Here is a 22,408-nt window from a genome sequence, read left to right on the forward strand (position 1 = left end):
CTTTTTTCCACCTTTTGCCTAACTAAGCACTAATTGATTATCATGTACCTATCAAGTAAAGAGTAGCGTAATATAAGAAAATTATATTTTTAAAAAAGTATTCACTCTGTCTCAATTTATGTTGTACTTTTCATTTTTTGAGAGTCAAACAATTTAAGTTTGATTGAGAATTTGCGTATTGAATATTCAAATTAATTTATATATTTATAAACTACGTAAAAAGTACTATAAGACACAATAATTGACAATTAAAACTATTTAAAAGATATATGAAAAATTTACGATCAAAAATAGATTTGTTTAAATTTCAAAATCCAAAAAAGTGTTACATAAATTGAGACAAACGGAGTACTACTTTTTGTATTTCATTGTACGTGGCATATTTTTTGGAGCAAGTCATATAAAGAAATCAAGTTCCACATTTCTAAGTCAATGTGGGAGACTCACCACTCTTACCCCCACCTCGTACCTCCTTGCATGCTCAGTCATATTGGAGTGTGAATAATATTAATGAGAGTCTGACATCGTTAAAAAATAAATAATTTTATTTATGATATCTGTTAAAACCAATTCAACTCGACTTTATAAATCAACTTAAGAAATAAGAAGCGCCTAAATCATATAAAAAATAAAAAAAAATTCCTCATTTCTCAATCGTTATTATGGAAGACTCAACCAATCAAATACGATACACAAAATAGGATGAAGAGAATAATAAGTTCAAGAGAACAAAGTTTCTTTGGCAGTGCAGTGTTGGTACAATTGGAACAATAGCTAACCAGACAAACTCAATATCTATAAATTTATGATTTTATATAACGATCTCAATTATTTGTGTAATAATAATTAAATTTATTATTAAATATTTGACAAAATTTCAATAAATTTATAAAATTTGAATAAAAATTATTAAATTTAAATTTATCCAAAATGAACCTTCTAGATTCATCCTTGTTACAATATCTCAATCTCAAATTAGTAGAGTCTGAAGACATGAATCCTGACTATTCATTTTAAGATATATATATATAATAAAATTCAATCTTAGACTTCCTTTACATTTTCTACGAGTGTTAAAAGTCTTTTAAATTGGATTACATGGAAATTTCCCTTTTGGCTAACGAATTGTAGAAAATGTAGCAATCAATCCTTTCATTTTTTTCTTTGAAAAAAAAAACGACGAGCTTGAAATTATAATTTCAAATTCCTAAATTTTCAAATTGAAATTTTAACTCATGAATCAGAATAACTAGTTTGGCATAAAAATATTCATAATTTGCAAAAAAAAAAACAAACTTATATTCGATATATATTTTTTTTTTACCATGTAAAAGAATTATACTAAAGAAAAACTAATTAATATTATTATCAATTAGTGAATCTTTATAAAGTTAGATATATTTTAAAATTTGTAATCGCAAATATTTGATGACATGCAATTTATCAATATAGTGTCTTATGATATCTTGTTTATAAATTATTGTTTGCTTATTTACTTATAAGAATTAAGAAATTTTTCATAGTTATCATAACTTGTAGAATTTTAATATATATAAACAAAAAAATCAAATTTCACATTGAAATAAAATTTTAATTTAGTATCAATCTGATTTCATATCAAAATATTGATTCGTTAAATCTGATAGGATAATAGAGCAGTACACAAACATCCGAAAAACAGCTGAAACAAAATATTTCACAAAATATATATAACGACCTTTGCCAGTGAGTGCCACGAGCCCGGCACAATACCTTAATCTTTCTTTATCGGGCATATTTCTGATTCCTCCACCGCCGACAACCACCATCAGCGCCACCGCCGCCGTCACCTTTTCTCTAACATACGCCTCCTTTTATAACAATTACGAACAAAGGATTACCTGAACTGAGGAATTCCGGTGACTGTTACAATGAGACAATGAGCTCCCCTCCACAGCAAGAAAATACCTCTCCGGATTCCAAAGACGAAGAATCTCGTCACCTTCTTACCGCCCCGCTGCCACAGTCAACGTCGCCGTTAATTAACGGCGATGCTGATGACGGCGAAGAAGAATTTGCGTACGGATCTGGGGAGAAGATCCACGTCGTTGAATTCGATTCAGTACCGATCGACGGTGTTGATTATAGCACGGTGCCTCCATTCTCGTGGAAGAAGCTATGGCAGTTCACGGGTCCTGGATTCTTAATGAGTATAGCTTTTTTGGATCCGGGGAATTTGGAGGGGGATCTGCAAGCTGGGGCAATTGCGGGTTACTCGCTTCTATGGCTGTTGTTATGGGCCACTGTTATGGGTTTGATGATCCAGCTACTGTCGGCCAGAATTGGCGTTGCAACAGGCCGGCACTTGGCAGAGCTTTGCCGGGAGGAGTATCCTAGATGGGCTGGGCTTCTATTGTGGTTCATGGCTGAGGTGGCTCTGATTGGAGCCGATATTCAGGAGGTGATAGGGAGTGCCATTGCAATTAAGATACTCAGTCGTGGGGTTTTACCACTCTGGGCTGGTGTCCTTATTACTGCTTCTGATTGGTAAACTTTCGTCTACTTGAGTTGTTTAGCTCAAAAGATCACTACTTTAGTTGAAATTAGCACTTATTCAGTAGTATTTTTATTTTGTTTGCCACTTGGATGTGAAATGTACAGTATGTTCAATGCTCATGAACTGGGATCATAGTTTGCTTTTGCATGTAGTATGTTTCTTCTTCATGCAAGGGTTTGTTAAATGTATTTCTGTTCTATTTAGAAACTTGTATGTAATGCAGGGACGATTACAAGATTTAAATAACCCTTAGTTTGCCATAATATTTTTGGACCTGAATAGAGGGAATGGACTATGGATACAAAGGATTCATGTAGCCAACCCCATCTTTTCAGGATTGAGGTGTAGTTGATTGATTGATGTAGTACCCTTTAATGGAATTAATCTGCTTTGGTGTTCTGGTTTGCATTACATACCATCATAAGGCTGAACTTACGATTGCATGCTCCCCTTGTTAATTGATCAATCTGTTGACTAGTTTTTCTTTTGTTCTGTTTTGTAAACAGCTTTCTTCTTTTGGTTCTTGAGAACTATGGTATAAGGAAGTTGGAAGCTGTGTTTGCTGTTCTTATTTCGACTATGGCACTGTCCTTTGCTTGGATGTTTGGAGATGCCAAACCAAATGGGAAGGAGCTTTTAGCAGGTGCTTTTCTTATTTTAGCGTTTGTTTAGTTTAATTACATGGTATCATATTGGGTAGGTGCTGATGTGTTTTTGGTTCAAACACATTTCATTATCTTCACAGGTCTCTTGATTCCAAAACTCAGTTCAAGGACAGTTCGGCAGGCTGTTGGAGTAGTTGGTTGTGTAATAATGCCTCACAATGTCTTCTTGCATTCAGCTTTGGTGCAATCCAGAGAGATCGATTTGAAGAAAAAAGGGCAGGTTCAGGAGGCACTGAATTACTACTCAATAGAATCCTCCTTTGCGCTTCTTATCTCCTTTATGATCAATTTGTTTGTTACAACTGTCTTTGCCAAGGGATTTTATGGCAGTGAGCAAGCTGGTAGTTTAGGCCTTGTAAATGCAGGGCAGTTTCTTCAGGACAAGTATGGTGGGGGACTGTTCCCAATTCTCTATATTTGGGGCATTGGGTTACTGGCAGCTGGGCAGAGTAGTACGATAACTGGTACTTATGCTGGACAGTTTATTATGGGAGGTTTTCTGGATCTACGTTTGAAGAAATGGCTTAGGGCGCTGATTACTCGAAGTTGTGCCATTGTGCCAACAATCATTGTCGCTCTGATTTTTAATAGATCTGAATCATCACTTGACGTTTTGAATGAGTGGCTTAACGTGCTTCAGTCTATACAGATCCCTTTTGCGCTTATTCCCCTTCTGACATTGGTGTCCAAGGAGGATATAATGGGTACTTTCAAAATTGGGCCTACTCTCGAGGTAAGGTCCCTTGTCCCATTATCTTTAGTTTTGAGTTTCATGTCTATTTACTTTCTAAAGATTAGACATGAAACTGTCTCAAGCATGGTCAATTCATTTTTCTTCTTTTTTTTAAGATCAACTCTGATTTAAAACTTCAAGTCATCTTAGTTATTTTGGAGGCAAGCAATTTTGTGTGAGTTTATTGTCAGAAAGTACAGAATTTTTAAAATGTTGACGGAGAACGGAGAAAATCAAAACCATGAAGTTGGCTAAAACAACCTAGTTTCTGATTAACACCATGAGTGACTCATTTAGATGTGTAAGCTGCTTGTTAGGTCCATAATATCATAAATAGTTACACAATAAAGTCATTTTCTTGTGTTTCAGTGTAGGCATGCTTCTAGAAATTTGAATCATTTTACTTCTTTTGATCAAGTAGTCTTTTGCTATGATACATGGATCCTTGAATTGTTTTGATGTACCCTGTATCGAGGGTGTGACATGGTATGAGTATTTCGTTGCAAGTTTTTCTGAAAATAATAAAGCATGTACCCTTTTAACCAGATTTCGGATGTGTATCAACATCCTAGTCCATATAGCTTAGGTCCTATGCGTGTTTGGTGTCTAAACACAATATTTTGAAATTGATGATACATATTTATCAGAGTCAGAGTCACCTTGACTAATCTAACGGGCATTGCTTCCTCCCACCAGCACAATACCAGTTAACTTTGTACATCATAGCTTAGACAGATTTGAATAAATAACTAGCTTCTTTTGTCTCTACTGGAAATTGAAGGTTAGTCTCCATGGTCCATTCCATCTTCATTGACCAGCAACACGGTCATGACTGAGACAAACTACATAAAATGTACAGTCCTTTCAGAGTTATCTGGTTCATTCGTTAAAATTATCGCGGACTAAGTTAACCTTATTGCATGTGTGAAACCGTTGTAAATTCATTAGCATTTCAGCTTTTGTATCCTAAATTTCGACAGTCTTTTGTCAAGTGCATTTTTTTTATGTGAATCCTATTTTGAACTGCCTGTTCTATTACTGTAGAGAGTTGCGTGGACTATTGCTGTACTTGTGATGGTGATAAACGGCTATCTTTTGCTGGACTTCTTTGTCTCTGAGGTCAATGGACTGCTGTTTGCTTTTCTGGTCTGTGCTGGGACTGCAGGTTATATTGCCTTCATTTTATACCTTATTTCACATGGGGGTGGCAATGTTGCCAATTGGTTCAACCTACTCCGCACAAAAGGATATAGCTATGCTGGTCAATGAGACATCTAAGATAATACATTCCGTCAAATCCAAACATCGTAAATATAGTAAATCACTACATTGCAGAGAGGCCATGGCTCAGGAAGTTTGACTACTGAAGCGTTCTTTCATCTGAAGAGATTCCAATTTCATTATGTCCTAACTGTCATAATAGATTTCCAGAAACTGTCAGCATTTGCTTTTAGCTGTAGGTTCCCCAAAAGAAATAATGGAGCAAATTATCCCGAAATATTGACATCAGTTATATATACAGGATGAAGAAAGTATATAGTCCGCCGGATGAAGATACTTGTTCATTGCAGGCATAAACGATCCACAATGTTGTATTTATCGAATAGAGACGCAGAACTTCAAAGTCATTAATTTTTTTGCAAGAAAATTTTCTATTGTGCAGTAATGTAGTTTTTGGTTCAGCTGATTAGAAGTGACTTACATCAATACAAGTGAAGTGTTTGGATCTTTCCTTGTGATAGGCTTTTGATGCTTTTGCTCAATTCATGGCTTCTCTTTTTTTAACTTGGTTTGTTGTAGATGGGAGTGACCTTTCATTTTGTGCTCTATTTGGATGATTTTGATACCTAATTAAGGGAGTAAAAAAGGGGGAAAACGCCTCTATTCATCTACACAATTAGGTGAACTCAAATTTTACATATTTTGGGTCCATAAGACAGATTTTGGGTCCACCTACTTATAAGACAAAATGAGGTTGTCTGTTGTGCGAGACACAAAATAAATCTTTCGAACTGATATTATTAGTAAAGCACATTTTGATGATCTTAGCTCTTATGCACTATCACCCCTACCCACACTGTATTCTTAATTAGAGATTTTTTATGAACAAACTATTTTTAACAAGTCAATTGAGTTTCTTTTTTATATTATTGTTGATATTTGTCTGATTTTGACTTGGCAACGGGGTGAGATATACGTGAGGTAGAAAATGTAGATTAAATATATCGACATTGCTTTTGATGAGCGTATTCCTCCGGCTTTATGACGTGAAAGAAAAAAGGTGCAAGAACAAAATAAATGCAAATGATGGTCCCCACTCCCCAACCTTAATCACCGACGCTGATGGATCATATTTTTAATTTATATGACAAGATGAAAGTCTCTTGGTCATATTAGAGCAATAAAAAATTGAGAAAATACACGGAGAACTATGGTGAATTCTCCATCATCGGAGCATGATGGCGTCGTAGAAATCAACAAACATGTACCCGAAGATCGAGAATCCGATTGTCTATTATCTGACGATGATGGTGATGATGATAATGATAATAATAATGATAAGAATAAAATCTTGGCCATTGAACTAGACAGAGCTGAGGCCCTTGATGGGGTCCCACATTTCTCATGGAAGAAGTTATGGGAGTTTACAGGGCCTGGATTTTTAATGAGTGTTGCATTTCTCGATCCAGGGAATTTGGAGGGAGATTTGCAGGCTGGAGCTATCGCGGGCTACTCGTTGCTATGGTTACTTATGTGGTCTACTTTCATGGGGTTGCTCATTCAGTTGTTGTCCCTTAGGTTGGGTGTTGCTACGGGACGACATTTGGCTGAGATCTGCCGGGAGGAGTATCCAAATTGGGCAAGGATTTTGCTTTGGTTAATGGCGGAGGTGGCATTGATTGGAGCTGATATTCAGGAAGTTATAGGAAGTGCAATTGCTATTAAGATACTTAGTCAAGGGGTTATTCCTCTTTGGGGTGGTGTACTCATTACTGCTTCTGATTGGTGAGTTCTCCTTTTACTTTGGTTTCCGTGCCAGTTTGCGACTACCTTTCAAGTATGCTATCGGATACCATGCTACCGATAATTGATTTTTGTACTTCGACTATAGTATTTTCTTGTTATAGTATTGTTCTGTTATTAGCTGTTGAGTTTTATAATCTATCGTTTCTTGTACTTACTTTACTTCTTTTTCTGGATTGCCTTGGACTGTTTTTCCTTGAGTTGAGGGTCTAGCAGAAACAACCTCTCTACCTATGAGGTAGGTGTAAGGTCTGTGAAACGACCTCACTTTGTGTGACTATATTGGTATGTTGTTGTTGTTGTACCCTGCTACCGATTATTCTTTCCACGGATGCTCTGATAGAATAGAAGAAAACATTTACAGTAGTTTTTTTTTGTTTGTGCTTGGACTTATTAGCCCCTGCCTCACATAAGTTTCGCCTACATTATTGATCGTTAGACCACAAACTTGGATGTTGTTTTCCCCCTTTGTTGTTGTTATTCAATCAATTGAAATCGAAAAAAAAACGTTACCTTTTGATTTCTTGCCTTACAAAATATGAACAGGACTCTATACTATAAAATGTTTTTGGAGTTTATAGGTCTGTTGCTCAGCTGACAATCAGGGGCGGAGCCAAAGGGGGTTCAATTGAACCTACTTCTTTGAAAAATTACACTACATAGATAGGGAAAAAATGTTTTTTTTTTGTATATATATAAGTTGGTGAATCTCCTTGGTATAAGAATTCCTTTTTCGTTTTTGAATGTCCTTGCTTGAATTACTGGCTCCGTCACTGCTGACAATGATTGTTTTGTTTGAATAACAGCTTCATCTTCTTATTTCTGGAAAATTATGGAGTTAGGAAACTAGAAGCATTTTTCGCTGTTCTAATTTCCACTATGGCATTATCATTTGCCTGGATGTTTGCTGAAACTAGGCCTAGTAGCAAGGAACTCATAATAGGTCAGAATCAGGCATTCACATGTACATTTCTGTATTAATGTAGTCTATATCAATTCTGTTCCTACATTAAATTCTTTAGCTGGAACATTTTTCAGGTCTTTTGCTACCTAGACTCAGCTCAAAGACAATTCAGACGGCTGTTGGAGTTGTCGGCTGTGTCATAACTCCTCACAACGTATTTCTATACTCCGCTTTGGTGCAGTCTAGAAAAATTAATCCCAAAAAGAAAGACAAAGTGCAAGAGGCACTGAACTACTACTCAATCGAGTCTTACATTGCTGTTTTTGTTTCGTTCTCTATCAATTTGATGGTAACAGCTGTGTTCGCTAAGGGTTTTTATGGAACTTCGCAAGCTGATAGTATAGGCCTAGTAAATGCAGGGCAATATCTTCAAGAAAGATATGGTGGAGGGTTTTTCCCAATTCTCTACATATGGGGCATTGGCCTTTTGGCAGCTGGTCAAAGTAGCACCATGACAGGTACTTATGCTGGACAGTTTATAATGGAAGGCTTTCTGAATCTGCAGATGAAGAAATGGATAAGGTCAGTGATTACGAGGAGTTGTGCCATTGTACCAACCATAATCGTGGCCATTTATTTCAACAGATCAGAAGATTCACTCGATGTTCTCAATGAATGGCTAAACGTGCTTCAAGGCATGCAGATCCCATTTGCTATCATACCTCTTCTAACATTAGTGTCAAATGAAAAGATCATGGGAATCTTCAAGATTGGGAAGCTCATGGAGGTTAGGCATCAAAAGCCCTACCGTACTTATTTATAATAGAAATTGCTTTGTTAACGCGCCTTTTAGCACGATGATGATCATTTCTATTCACTAAACTGTAACATGTTTGTCTTGCATATAATTAATTGGCTCTCCTTCATATAGCCTATATAGGCTAGAATCTGTTTATTCTCAAAGACAGAGGCATTTTTGACCCTTTTCCGTTGAATTTAAGACAGAGGACTTTATGCTCAGTATCTCATACACTTTAATTCTTGATTGCAGAGAACTGTGTGGACAGTAGCTGCCCTGGTAATAATGATCAATGGATATGTCATGTTGAGCTTCTTCCTTTCTGAAGTTAATGGCCTGTTGTTTGGTTTTGTGGCTTGCCTGGGAGCTTCTGCGTATCTGGCTTTTCTTGTTTATCTCATTTCCCAACGTCATAACCGTGCAGAGTTGAATGGTTTTACTCACCTTACAAATTGAGTTTACTACTTGAACCCGTGACCTCCTGGTCACATAGCCCTTGTGGTCCGTCCCTTCCCCGGGACCCCGGGCATAGAGCTTTAGTGCAAAACAGGAGATTACATTAGTAAAGGAAGAGTTCTTGATTGTGATAACAGCACTAGAGAGCTATGACAAAAGCTGAGGCACTGATCGAGTCCATATAGATTATATGTTTGAAGTGTCTCATTATTACAATATCAAGATACAAGGGAATCAAGCATGAAGATTTATGTTGTCTAGACCTTCCAAATATCTTGCCGCACTCGTAGTTGATTCTCCGAAAATGCATAGCTTTTCGAGGATCTGACACACATCCGATAGTATTTTTAAATAGTCCTAACCACATAGATAGAGATGACTAATGTATCACAAGCAGATATTTTCTGCCACATTGCCTCTAGCACTAACTGGATTGGGAAGCTTTTTTAGTTTAGGCGGGTAAGACACAGGGAAATTTAGAAAATGCAGCTTACTAGGTTCTCGATAAAATATTATACATATTAAGTAAATTTCTTAATACAAATACAAAGTTTTAATCGAAATTATTGAGTTTTATCAAAATTGTAACTAGAATTCTTGCTCTGTCCTTGCCTTGTGTCAAAACTATATATTGGTTATAGTTCCTCTCTCAATGTATATTATTGGTCAACTACATTTGACTTGTATTTGATATTTTTTAATAGATGTGTATTAATATCACTACCCCTTTTGCCCTAGAATACTTATTTAGCTACTTTTCTAACCTTAATCTAATTACATCTTAGCACGTTGGTTAAAATTTAGATGGTTTGACTCTTCATAAAAATGTGACGAGTAATTTGAGACGGGGACTAATAAATATATATCAATATTTGTAGCAACTGATTTTCTACGAGGAGAAATATTCTGTTTACTATTCCAGCTCCATCATAATCTGTCATTAATTGGACTTCCTTCTGAAAATTACACTAAAATTTTGACCAAAAAAATCCTAAATTAGGAAATATTTTTAATAAAACCTTATGGTGAAATTTCAACACATTTTCGAGATCCAAATTTGGAACAAGATTAGTCAATAGTCATAACAATTTTTACGTGTTTGGCCAAGCTTGCCAAAAAGTATTTATGTTTTTTTTTTTAAAAAAAAAGTGTCTTTTTAAGGGAGACTTTAGGAGAAAATATAGCAAAGTATGTTCAAAATTGCTTTAAATTAATGCGGTAATTTTCTTAGGTTTAGGATGATTTGAATTTTGAATTTTAAATTGTATCATGTTGTTTTAGTTTGTTGAGATATTTTAGGTTTTTGAACTTTGAATTGTGTTGTTGTTGTTGTTTTTTGTTGTAAGTTGGTTATTTAAAGCTGCCTAATAAAAATAATGAGAAACATTTTCAACTCTTTTTTTACTGTTCTATTTTTTTTTAAAACCCAACAAAGTACCAGTAATTATTCCTAAATACACTTGGAAAATATGTTTAAAAAGTTTAGTCAAATACTAAATTACTAACTATTGTTTAAAAGTATATTTTATACATCTATTTATTGATAAAGACAAAATGTATCTCACCAAAAATACTTTTTTCAAAAAGTAATTTTGGAAAAAACACTTCTCAAAATAATCTAATTGTATAAATTCGACCAAACGAGCCATTTGTCTTTGAAGAGAAAATTAAGTCAATCTCTCTCTTGTTAGTTTATTTTATTATTATAGGTTTAAGTTTAGTAAAATTTGTCAAATAAGTTAATCAAAATAAATAAATAAAAAAAACTTCTATTTTTAGAGTGTTCATACCGAAGAAAGATTTAAAAAAAAAGTTATGTTATTCGAACGAATGATTCAAATTATAGTCTATTGATTAATGAAAAGCAAAAAAAAAAAAAGATTGTAGGGAAACCTGTTTGGCCGAGGTTATTCCTTTTTAAAAAGTGCTTAATTTAGTGAATAGTAAAAATTGTTAACAATTTTTGTTCATAAATATTTTTGAAATCTTGACCAATCACAAATTGTATTTCTATTCATAAATACTTTGAAATTTTGACTAACCACAAATTGTATCTCTAATATTAGCAAAACATTGATACTCTCCAAAAGTAATATTTTGCAAAATAATTTTGATAAAAAAAACACAAATTAAAATAAGCAAAATTTAAAAATTTAATCATAAAATCTATAAACAATTGATTATTTAATTCAACACCTTCATAAAGTCACACTTGCGAAACTATGGCCTTATACAAATGATTTTCATTTTTTTATATATATATAAAAGATATATGAAAGAAATATATAAGAGATTTTAAAAAAAATTAATTTTAAATTTTGCAAGTGTTATAAGAGATCATTTCCTTGAAATTATGTGTATTGCTATAAAAGATGAGAGACTTAATAATTACTCAATGAAAAAAATAAAATGAGAGTGAAATAGTATTAATAGTAATAATGTTTCATTTGAATCAAACCAATTCACTATCATCCTTTAATTCTCTTGTTCACATGTGAATTATTATTATTCAGTTGATAATTTTAGTACGTTATTTACTCCCTTCTTGGAAGTTTAACACTTTCTATATATACCAGTTTCAATTATTCATATAAAAATTGGCACAATACCAAAAATATCATTTTAAATTTGGGAGTTAATTATATTTTACCCTCTTCAAATCTTACTCCTTCCATTTCTTTTTAGTTGTCATGATTTTCTTTTTAAGAATCAAACGATATAAATTTTAATCACTATTTTAAGATGTATTTTTTCAATATATTGATATAAAAAAATTGCAATTTATAGTGTCCTTATAATATCATCAAAATTCCAAAAAAAATAACAATTTAGTATTTATCCTTTTTTTTCTTTATAAGTATAAGAAAAAAAGTTATTCCTTCCTCGAATATGTAATTCCTGGTGCCAAGCAACAATTAATTCCCTAATCAGTAATTACTCGTGGAAACACATCTACAAGTGGAATCAGATAAAATCAGTTTTGTATTTTATTTGAATGTTAATTCAAGCATGGTTGAGTTGTATTAAAAGTTTAAAACTATTAATCCCTTCCCATTTGAATATTAATTCAAACGCGGTTGAGTTGTGTTAAATTATTTTTGTATTTTATTTGAATGTTAATTCAAACGTGGTTGAGTTGTGTTAAAACTATTAATCCCTTTCTATTTGAATATTAATTCAAACGTGGTTGAGTTGTGTTACATTATTACTCCTTTTCTATTTAGTGTTGATACGGTTTTTAAACTCTATCAGATGATAAAAAGATGATAAAAGAAAAACATAAACATTGTAAAAATAATTCATAATTTTATTTTATCACATCGAACTAAGTTCTTATTAAGCTACTATATAAAAATCGTGTGAATTGTGAAAACTTATTTGAAATTACTTATGACATTGACTACCTAACTCATTTATACTGTTTGCTCTTGAAATAGGTACACTAGGGGATTGACTTGACCATGATACATTAGAAAATGGTAACTGAATTGAAGAAAGACAACTTTTGAATTGATCAAGATTTTAGGGGGAAAAAAAATAAGTTCTCTTAAATTTTAATAGCAAAAGTTGTTTTCAAAAAGATGAAAAAATAATTTTTCTTAAAAAATAAATAAAATTAGAACATTCGTTAAGTTCAATTAATGTTTTAATATTGATAAAAAATGCATTTTATTTCAAATTAATTAAATAAAAGTTAGCGCTCTCCAAAAATAGTTTTTCGAAAAGAAATTGTCCCAAAAAAAAAACTTTCAAAATTTACTTAACAAGTTAGAGAACACATAAATACTTGAAATTTTTATCCATCTTGTTGCAAAAAGAATCTAGAAAATTTGCCAAGCCATTGAGACATAAAAATATGAAAATATTTCGCTGAGGTTTATAATTTATCTTGTTGCAAAAAGAATCTAGAAAATTTGCCAAGCCATTGAGACATACAAATGTGAAAATATTTCATTGAGGTTTAATAATTTGCAAATATTTGTTTAATAATGTTCTGTATTAGAATCTTGAAAATATTTTGTATCTATAATTCTTCTGAGTTGACTTCCGTCTTCAACTCGAAATCCAAAAGTGCAGGTATTCATTCTCTCTAATCGCTTCGTCATCGTTATGTCATTTCAACTATTTTAAAAACTTCTCACTGCAGATAAAATATTTAATGTTAAAATTAGAATGGATTTTTTATATATATAACATGTAAATGAACATAAAATAAAGAGTATAGTTATCATTAATGACTTAAATTCGAAACACTATGTTCTTCCGAAGTTAGTTTAGATATATATAATTAAAAACAAATAAATTAATGATGAATAAAATTTAATAACTAAATAATAAAAATTAACATGGTCCAAATTTCATAATTAAACAATAAATAATCAAATTAATTAAAAGTTATTTAACAATGAATTAATTTGAAATTATCAAGTATTTTTAATTATTTTATAAGATTTTTGGTATTTTAGCATAAAACGAAAAAATTAGCTGGAAAATAAAATCCACAAGAAATTTTTTAGATTTATAACATACTTTTTTCTCAATAATTAAATAATTTGAGGATTTATTTGTATTATATAAAATTTTGAATTTTGAAACCTCAATTTTTTATTCTAAACTATTCTTTGATTTTCAAAATTTCGTTTTGTTTTATGAAATATTATTTTTTGCTAGACGTCAAATTTATCTTCATTCATTTATTACTCGTATTAAAATTTTATATCTCAATTATTCAATTTTATAAATAGTTATCAACATAATACCTGTAAGCGAAATATCATATTGTAATGTTAGTTAATTTACGTAATAATATTATTGTTAATATTTATATTAGTAAGGATTAGTTCAAGTAAATAAGATGGTAGTCAACACAGGCTGTTAGATGCAATTTTATAAAATTTTATTTATTGTTATGAAAATGTAAGTAATGTAATGCAAAATTCTAAAATATTATCTATTATCATTATATAATAATTAAAAATCATATTTTATATAATGATCGATTTGATGTGATTGTGTTATTATTTCATATCATAAAACTCATGATTCACTACTAATATCCATGTTTCGAAATAAATAATCACTTTTATTTTACCAACATTTAACTCGAAATATTTTGAAAATATTAATGTTTGAAATCAAAATAAAAAAAGTTTAGGAAGTCTCAAACGCCGCGCAACTAATTACACCTCATAAGAATTGGTATTGGCCTTAATACTAACCACAGTCGGTAAATAAATATTAATCCAAAATCAGTAATTGCTTGGAAACACGTCTACAAGTGGAACCAAATAAAATCGATTTTGCATTTTATTTGAATGTTAATTCAAACATGGTTGAGTTGTGCTAAAACTATTACTCTCTTTCTATTTGAATATTAATTCAAATGTGATTGAGTTGTGTTAAAACTAAAAACTGTTATTCCCTTCCTATTTGAATGTTAATTCAAACATGGTTAAATTGTGTTAAATCTATTATTCTCTTAGTATTGATATGCTCTTTGAACTCTATCAAATTATAAAGCAATGTTAAAAGAAAAACATAATATTATAAAAATAATTCATAATTTTGTCAGACCACTTCAAATCAAGTTATTATTAAGCTACTGTGTAAAGATGTGTGAATCGTGAAAGCTTGGGATTACTACCTTGACTAGATAATTCATTTATATTATTTGCTCTTGAAATAAGTACATTTGATGATTGACTTGACCTCTTGAATAATAATAGCAAAAGTTGTTTCTAAAAAGGTGAAAAAATGCCTTTTTAAAATAAAAATAAAAATTTGGAACCTTGTTTACGTTCAATTAATGCTCTAATATTAATTAAAAAATTATTTATTTCAAACTAATTAAATAAAATTATTACTCTACAACAATAGTTTTTCAAAAAGAGATTGTCGCAAAAAAAGAACTTTTCAAAATTACCAAATTACGTAAGGTTAGCCCAATGCATAAATACTCGATAAATCATTGATTTTTAAAATCTGATTTGTTATCAATTTTTTAGAATAGGTACATTATTTTATTTTTATGTTAACTCTATTTTATTGAATGATGTAATTAGAATTCATTTACTATATTTTTATGATAACTTTATTATTGAATGATGTAATTAGTTTCATGTCAATTTTACGATTAGTTATATGTTAACTTTATTTAATTATCATATAAATTAAATATAATTTACATATATTAAATTTTATAGAATAGCGTGAAATATATCCCTATAATATTAAGAATAGTTTACATATATCTATCATTATACTTTCGCATCATATATATCTCTTCCATTATGTTTTCAATTCAAATATTCTCTGTACTTTCGCTCTATGTATATCTCTTTACTTCATATATATATCACTTCCATTATATTTTGCAGTTCAAATATAGTTCTCCATACTTTTGCTATATATATATATATCTTTTGATATATTTTTCAATTTAAATACAATTCCCAACATGCCCAATAAAATTCCACAAAATGAAATCTGTCACTATTGATGTCCTTTCTTTAATAAATAATCACGTTTATTTTAACAACATTTAACTCGAAATTATTTATTCAATAATTTAAATATATTAAATATTATATTATCATATAAATTATTTATAATTTACATATATCAAAATGTATAGAAAAGTGTAAAATATATCCCTATAATATTAAAAATAGTTTACATATACTTCTTGTTATACTTTCGCGTCATATATATTTCTTCCATTATATTTTTCAATTCATATATATATATATATACCTCTTCCGTTATATATTTGACTTCACAAATATAATCCTCCGTAAATTTACTCTCTGATTCACTACTAATCTCATATAACAACATCTCCACTAAAATCCCATGTGTCACTATAATATAATAAGTTTTATTTTATCAACATTTAAGTCAAAATATTTTGAAGTCAAAATAAAAAATAAAAAAAAAGGGTCAGAGTTAGTGTTTAAACCAAACTAAAATCCAAAATTTCCAAATATTGCATGAGATTCTAATACAGTGTTTCTCTTCTTCTCTAACTCTTCAATCTCTTCCCTTATTTATCTCTTCTTTAACCATAATTAAATTGGCCTTAATTTTTCCTATATTAACCAAAATTCCCTTCTAATACTCCTTATTTATAGAACCCCCAAGAAATAGGGTAAACTAAAACCCCCCCTTTATTTTTTCTTCTTTAACAAACTAAATCTCCGATCATGGATAAACGTTCGCCGGAAAACAACTCCGGCTACCAACTTCACCGGAATGGGTTTCAAGAATTTCATCCTCGTAGCCTCACAAACAGTGGTCCTCCTCTTGAATCTTTGTTTGGTAATCTAAGGCTTGATGATGAACAGGTTTCTCTCCCGTCGTTTGGTGTTCCTCCTCCGGTGAATTCTACGGCGGATGGTTTGTATGATGATGAAATTTTAACAGGGTTTAGAGCTCAAGAAAGGCTCAACAATGGTGCTGACTTGCAGGGTTTAATCCGGGCCCAGAATGCAATTAATGGGTCCCACCAGAATCTGACTGTGGGCCCGAACCTTCTGAATCAACCTCAACCTCAACCTCTATCTGCTGGTGGACTTCGATCACAACCATGGTACTATTCAGAACCATCATCACCATTTATTGACAATGACTACTTGAGACTTAACTATGAACTTCCTGACTACAATGGTTATTCTCTTGGTCTTGGGGGTGGTGCTTTCTTGCCGAACACGGCACCATTGATGAATAGGGAACTCATTAACCAGTTCCCTTATATGTCTTATAGATATTCGAACGGTTTTATGCCAAACAATTTTAGAATTGGGTCACCCATTTCGAAGTATAACCATATTGGTAGTGAATTGAGAGGAAAAATGGTTGCTTTGGCTAAGGATCAACAAGGAAGCAAATTGCTTCAGTCTAAGCTTGACAAAGGGAATAAGGAAGAAATTGGAGGTATTCTTAGCGAATTGATTGGGTGTGTTAGTGATTTGATGAAGAATCAGTCTGGAAGTTATGTTATTCAGAAACTTTTTGCTGTATGTAACGAGGAACAGAGGACCTCTATTATTCAAGCAATAACAAGAAATACCCACCAGTTTATTGGTATCTGTTTCAGCCAACATGGGTATGTGTGATTAAATTAGTTTTCTTTTTACGATCTATCGAAAACAAACTCTCTAACTTGTGAGGTTACATTATTTACCAGGGCTCGAGCAATGCAGAAATTGTTGGACAATATTCTTACCCCACATCAAATATACACGATTTTATCTGCTATAGCTCCTGTTGCTGTTGCATTGGCTAATGATCAAAGTGGTCAGCACGTGATACAATTTTGTGTGAAGACATACCCTCCTGAGTATATAAGGGTAAACAATTCATAATTCTTGAAGAATTTGTGTGATTGGAATTGTCTTTTTCTTTCTGTGTGCCCCACCTTTTATTAAATTACTACTGTATTGAAATTGAGTCTTTATTCTATGTTTTTGTCAATAAAGAAAGAGTTGAAAAATTGGTACACAAGAGAAAGTACAATAACTTCTTGTGTCATACATGGTATGGTGTAGTGTAAAGCAATTGCTTGTTTCAACTAGTTGTATTTGTATGTAGGGGAGGAACAAGGTAGAACCAAGTGGTGGTTCATTGGAACCCGTGAAAAATTCAGTTTATATATGGTATATTCTTTTTTTGTTTATACCTAAGTTGCACTCTTCACTTTAGACCCTGCACCAACATAAGTTTATATCATCCGAACCCCCTTGGTGAAAACTTAAACAGTTTATATATGGTATATTATCTTTTATGTTTATACCTAAGTTGCACCGCACTAGTGTCGGATTCTCCGATATTACACTAGTTTTGGGGAATCTGATAAGTTTAAACTATATATATAGTAGATGTTGAACCTCCTTTGACTTTGTGTGTTTACTTCTTCATGCTTTGAGCCGTCTTACTGAAAATACTACTTGTCATTGGTTTCTGCTCTAACTTTAGTACTTCTTCATGTTAAAATCCTGAAATACATTGGTCTTCCTGTCATGCTTACATGTAAATGGATAAAGATGAAGGTTATAGCTATGTGCTTAGAAGTAGCGATGGCGAGCATATGAACATGTATTCTGAGTTTGGATATTGTTGCAATTAATATTTTAGCTCATTCTCTTATTGATATCTTCTGGTTTCAATATTGATATACGGGTCATTCAATTTACATCATGGAAAATTTAGCCTATGTACATGGCGGCAGATTAAGATTTTAAATTCAGTGGGTTGGTTTCTTTTATATATGTACCTATTTTTATCCTTTTTAATGTATATATGTGTGCCTATATCAAGTTCGAGCATGCAGTGAGTTTTGCTGGGCCTGCTGGTCTGTTTTAGACAACTGCTATTTGTATATAATGTCAATGACTAAATGAAGAATTTCCTTGAACATTAGGTGAGGGTTGTAAAAGTTTCATGCCATTAGCTTTTGTTGTAGAAGACACCTACGTTGCTTTGACTCTCCAAAAATGCAATTGCACCCCAGTTAGATCCTCCAAAAATTTCAACCACTCACGTTTGATCCTTCAAAAAATCTTTGGAGGATCCAACATTTTTGAAGAGTCTGAATGACATAGGAAGACAACTAGTTTCATTGCTCAAAAATAATGAAAGCTCTTTAATGCATTGTGATGAATGGTTTTAATTTGTTCTTGTTTACCTCTCCTTGTACGCTTGCTAGAACCTTTCAGGAAGACATTTCTCTAAGGTAACACTAGAGGATGATAACATGCATATGCTTGTAGAACATTTTTATATTTCACATTATTCTTTCTTATAGACACATGGGATGCAGAACCCTAAGTCCTTGTTGTTTGAAATTTATGTACTTAATGTAAGAATATATACTTTCAAGGGTGGGCAAAACTAAATTTATTAAGGAGTGTCCGAATTTGATCTAAGTTGATGATTACACAAGATTAGAAATATTCATACCCTAGAGGGTGCAGACAACACATGGGTTATAACCAGCATAGACGATCCCACCTTATATCCCTTGATTTTTGTAGAAGTTGTATCCTGATTTTAGCTAATGCATACAACCATACTTGGTAACTCCCCTAATCATTGTAACCAAACTGCCCCATAGAGGATAAAATGAAGTAAGGTTGCTTGGTATAGTTTAGTTGTATTTTATGTAGACTTTCATGTTCACTAGTTCCTTAGATGTGACAATATGATAGTTGAAGATAATCAAAAGGGATACATAAATCACATGGATTTAGCTATAGAGCCAAATACATTATTAGTAAAGTATACATAAAAGTGAGTTGAGATAAGTATGAATATTTAGTTCTAATTTCTAAAGAACCTTAATTTGCCTTAAATTATTTAGTAATGATATGAAATAGACCTGAATTGAGCTTAATGGATACAGATTGCTCATGTAGCTTGCTCCTTCTAATTTGAGATTAGAGGTTAGTTCATTGATTGTGTACTCTGACGGACCAGCTAACTTTAACTGTTTATAGATAGTTAGATACCAATAAAATGTAACATGAGAGTTGTGATTTTATTAGATATAAACTTGATAGAGATGAAATGATAATCTATGTAGATGGAAAAAAGCTGTGAAGAAAGAAAAAGTTCACATATATAATATTGGTTCAAAGGAGTAGGCATAACAGAATGAAAATTCTTGTTGTTTCCAGTAAATTAAATTACACTAGCTTCTGTTGGTAATATCTTCATGTCTGCAAATTGTTGTTATGCACAATTCCCTCAAGATTAGTGTTTCTTCTTTTATTGCTTTCCTATATTGTTACTAGAATGTAATTTATATATTTCCACTATATTCATATTTTTGCCGAATATAAATAAACCCTTGCTTACAATCACTCTCGTGTCCCTTTTCTCTGTATAAGGTGTCGGGTGTTCCCCTGTAGCCTGCCTCTTCCATTAGCTTGATTAGTGCTTCTGTTTAACTTTTGTTTTTGCCTGAAACAAGTATCTCACAAGTTAACTGCATATTGCAGCCTCTTCTCTATGAAATTGCAAATAACTGCTTTGCAATTGCTACCCAAAAAAGTGGGTGCTGTGTGATACAGTCATGCGTAGAATCTGCTGGTGGAGAACTTAGAGATTGCATAATTGCTGAGATATTGACAAATGCAGTGCAGCTATCAGAGGATCAATATGGGTATGGTTTGTTTTCTTTTTCTTGTGCTTATGTAATGTGTGAAGGTGAAGTTGCTCTATAGGTCTAATTGCTTTTACGTTTCATTTCACGTAGCAACTATGTGGTGCAACATCTTGTGGGACTGAAGTTGCCAAGAGTTACAGATATTTTAATTGATAGGCTTCAAGGAAACTTTCTGACTCTCTCATGCAATAAGTACGCTAGTAATGTTGTTGAGAAAATTATCCTCGATTCAGGAGAAGAGCACTCCACGAGAATTATCACGGAGCTGCTCAGTAATCCAAGTGGTTCAATGCTACTGATGGACCCTTATGGTAACTTTGTCATCCAGTCATCACTGCAAAGAGCAAAGGTAAATTTAGTTCACTAAATTCCTTGGTCTATGAGCCTGCTTATATCGTATAAGAAACAAAATGAGCCATCTGGAGCTGCTAATTCAGCTTGGACTAAAACGACCTTCTAGGAGTTCTCTTTTTCTCAGTATGCTTGCAGGGTAAAAACATTCTCAAATCATAGGCGTGACTATTTTGACCTATTTAGACTGAATATTGCAGAAGATAATATGAAGGGAAACTGCAGAACTAATTCAATTTGCATTGATGACACTTCTAGTATTTAGATTGATGATGTATGTCCAACTTAGAATTTCAGGATATGGATAAAAAATACTCAATTATCCAGTTATCTTATCATGGTTTAGACGTTCTATTATATATTCAAGAAATTCAGAAGTTGTGCCAAGCTATGGTGTTTAAGTACCCCGGGTAGTTTATTTCTCACTAAAGTATCGACCTCTACAAATAGACTTCAGTAATCAGCTACGGCTCCATCCATTGGATCTCATGAAAGCATATGCTCTTTAGGTTTTTCTGTCTTCTACTCTTTTTTCTTCCTGGAAAAAGAAATGATATAACAACTAAAACATGAAATCAAATCATATTATATTAATGTAGGATCTGTATTTTATGCATTTATATAGCTTGTATATTCTGTAGAGATGAGGTTGCTATTTATATTCTTGTAAACCTTCCTCAGTGTCCTTTTCTTACGATGTGCAGACGCTAGAATAGCAATAGATTGGTGCAAACTTCTGTTGAAGTAGTATTGTAATCCTTGCTTAATAATGTTTGTCTAGGATCTGGTTTTCTGATGAGTACACGCGGCCGAGACAGGAAAAAAACAGTGAAATTGATCTACTTACCATTGCAAATTATTTTGTATGTAGACCTGATATCTGTTTTGCAAACTACTGTGGAAGGAAAAAATTAAAAGAAACACTTCGTATTTTTTCAATTTTTTGAAATATTTGGATATCAACTCGTTTATCATAACCTATATCTTAGCTTCTTCCACTTATTAAACCTCATTGTCGCTGGAACAATATTGATATTGATTCAGTATAACTTTGTGTATTGTCAGATATTAAAAGAATGTTCATTTTTGTTAATTTGACTGAGCAGGGCATTCTGTTGGAGGCTCTGTATAATCTGATCGACATCCATGGTGCATCGATGAAAAGCAACATGTACGGGAAGAAGGTCCTTGATCGGTTGGCTAGCAGGAAGGAACAGATGCATTGTACAAGATTGTTTATGAGCGACAGGTATAAGTTAACTCGACAGTAGGTTGACTCGTGTTGCTGTGCCTGCCTTCATTCTTTTTGATCTGTCTGATAGAATTTCAGTGTGTTGTAGCGCATCTGGAATACATTGTCCTATCTTATATGTTGTTTGTCTCTATGTACTAAAGATCTAAACTTGTGTATGCGAGCAAGCGAGCCTCGATGTGATTTATAATGCTCGTACTGTACGTATAATTTTGGTCCTAACGTGTTGGTTGTTATATCATATTATTTAGGACAGGTTGACAATGTTTGTTGAATAAACTCTTATAACATTCATTTGTTTTATATTTTTTGGTTATCTACTGCTGAATATGATTGCAGTTGCAAGTATTTCTCCCAAGTGTGACACATTTTTCTTCTTTGAGATTTCAAATAATAATCTGTTCAAATGTTAGTATTGTTTTTTTTTATCTTTTATTTCTTTTTGGTTCTTAAAAGATATTCACGTGACTTGTATTTATAGTAATACATATGAAAATTATTCACCGAAAAGTTCATTTTAACTT

General features: G+C 32.2%; 3 protein-coding genes across 3 annotated transcripts; all 3 read left to right on the forward strand.

Annotated features, from left to right (window-relative positions):
- The first annotated feature begins 1,700 nt into the window (after positions 1-1,700).
- LOC125854828 (metal transporter Nramp2-like) lies at positions 1,701-5,665 on the forward strand. Its single transcript, XM_049534412.1, has 4 exons — positions 1,701-2,526; positions 3,043-3,179; positions 3,282-3,934; positions 4,979-5,665. Exons 1-4 carry the CDS (start codon positions 1,919-1,921, stop codon positions 5,201-5,203), a joined length of 1,623 nt encoding a protein of 540 aa, XP_049390369.1. The 5' UTR covers positions 1,701-1,918; the 3' UTR covers positions 5,204-5,665.
- Positions 5,666-6,312: 647 nt separating this feature from the next.
- On the forward strand, positions 6,313-9,671 carry LOC125855293 (metal transporter Nramp2-like). Its single transcript, XM_049535004.1, has 4 exons — positions 6,313-6,940; positions 7,765-7,901; positions 7,997-8,649; positions 8,914-9,671. Exons 1-4 carry the CDS (start codon positions 6,366-6,368, stop codon positions 9,115-9,117), a joined length of 1,569 nt encoding a protein of 522 aa, XP_049390961.1. The 5' UTR covers positions 6,313-6,365; the 3' UTR covers positions 9,118-9,671.
- Positions 9,672-16,313: 6,642 nt separating this feature from the next.
- LOC125855564 (pumilio homolog 12-like) lies at positions 16,314-21,940 on the forward strand. Its single transcript, XM_049535296.1, has 5 exons — positions 16,314-17,221; positions 17,303-17,465; positions 20,115-20,278; positions 20,372-20,630; positions 21,739-21,940. Exons 1-5 carry the CDS (start codon positions 16,320-16,322, stop codon positions 21,901-21,903), a joined length of 1,653 nt encoding a protein of 550 aa, XP_049391253.1. The 5' UTR covers positions 16,314-16,319; the 3' UTR covers positions 21,904-21,940.
- Positions 21,941-22,408: the final 468 nt, after the last annotated feature.

This window comes from Solanum stenotomum, chromosome 2 (assembly GCF_019186545.1).
Source record: "Solanum stenotomum isolate F172 chromosome 2, ASM1918654v1, whole genome shotgun sequence".
In the NCBI taxonomy this organism is placed as follows: domain Eukaryota; kingdom Viridiplantae; phylum Streptophyta; class Magnoliopsida; order Solanales; family Solanaceae; genus Solanum; species Solanum stenotomum.

Bases quoted from the DNA above. Each gene is read 5' to 3' on its own strand.
- LOC125854828 (XM_049534412.1), top strand. From the start codon at position 1,919: ATGAGCTCCCCTCCACAGCAAGAAAATACCTCTCCGGATTCCAAAGAC. The intron at 3,180-3,281 runs GTGCTTTTCTTA...TTATCTTCACAG, and splicing joins TGGGAAGGAGCTTTTAGCAG to GTCTCTTGATTCCAAAACTC. The intron at 3,935-4,978 runs GTAAGGTCCCTT...CTATTACTGTAG, and splicing joins AAATTGGGCCTACTCTCGAG to AGAGTTGCGTGGACTATTGC.
- LOC125855293 (XM_049535004.1), top strand. From the start codon at position 6,366: ATGGTGAATTCTCCATCATCGGAGCATGATGGCGTCGTAGAAATCAAC. The intron at 6,941-7,764 runs GTGAGTTCTCCT...TTTGAATAACAG, and splicing joins CTCATTACTGCTTCTGATTG to CTTCATCTTCTTATTTCTGG. The intron at 7,902-7,996 runs GTCAGAATCAGG...AACATTTTTCAG, and splicing joins TAGCAAGGAACTCATAATAG to GTCTTTTGCTACCTAGACTC.
- LOC125855564 (XM_049535296.1), top strand. From the start codon at position 16,320: ATGGATAAACGTTCGCCGGAAAACAACTCCGGCTACCAACTTCACCGG. The intron at 17,222-17,302 runs GTATGTGTGATT...ATTATTTACCAG, and splicing joins ATCTGTTTCAGCCAACATGG to GGCTCGAGCAATGCAGAAAT. The intron at 20,631-21,738 runs GTAAATTTAGTT...TTGACTGAGCAG, and splicing joins CATCACTGCAAAGAGCAAAG to GGCATTCTGTTGGAGGCTCT.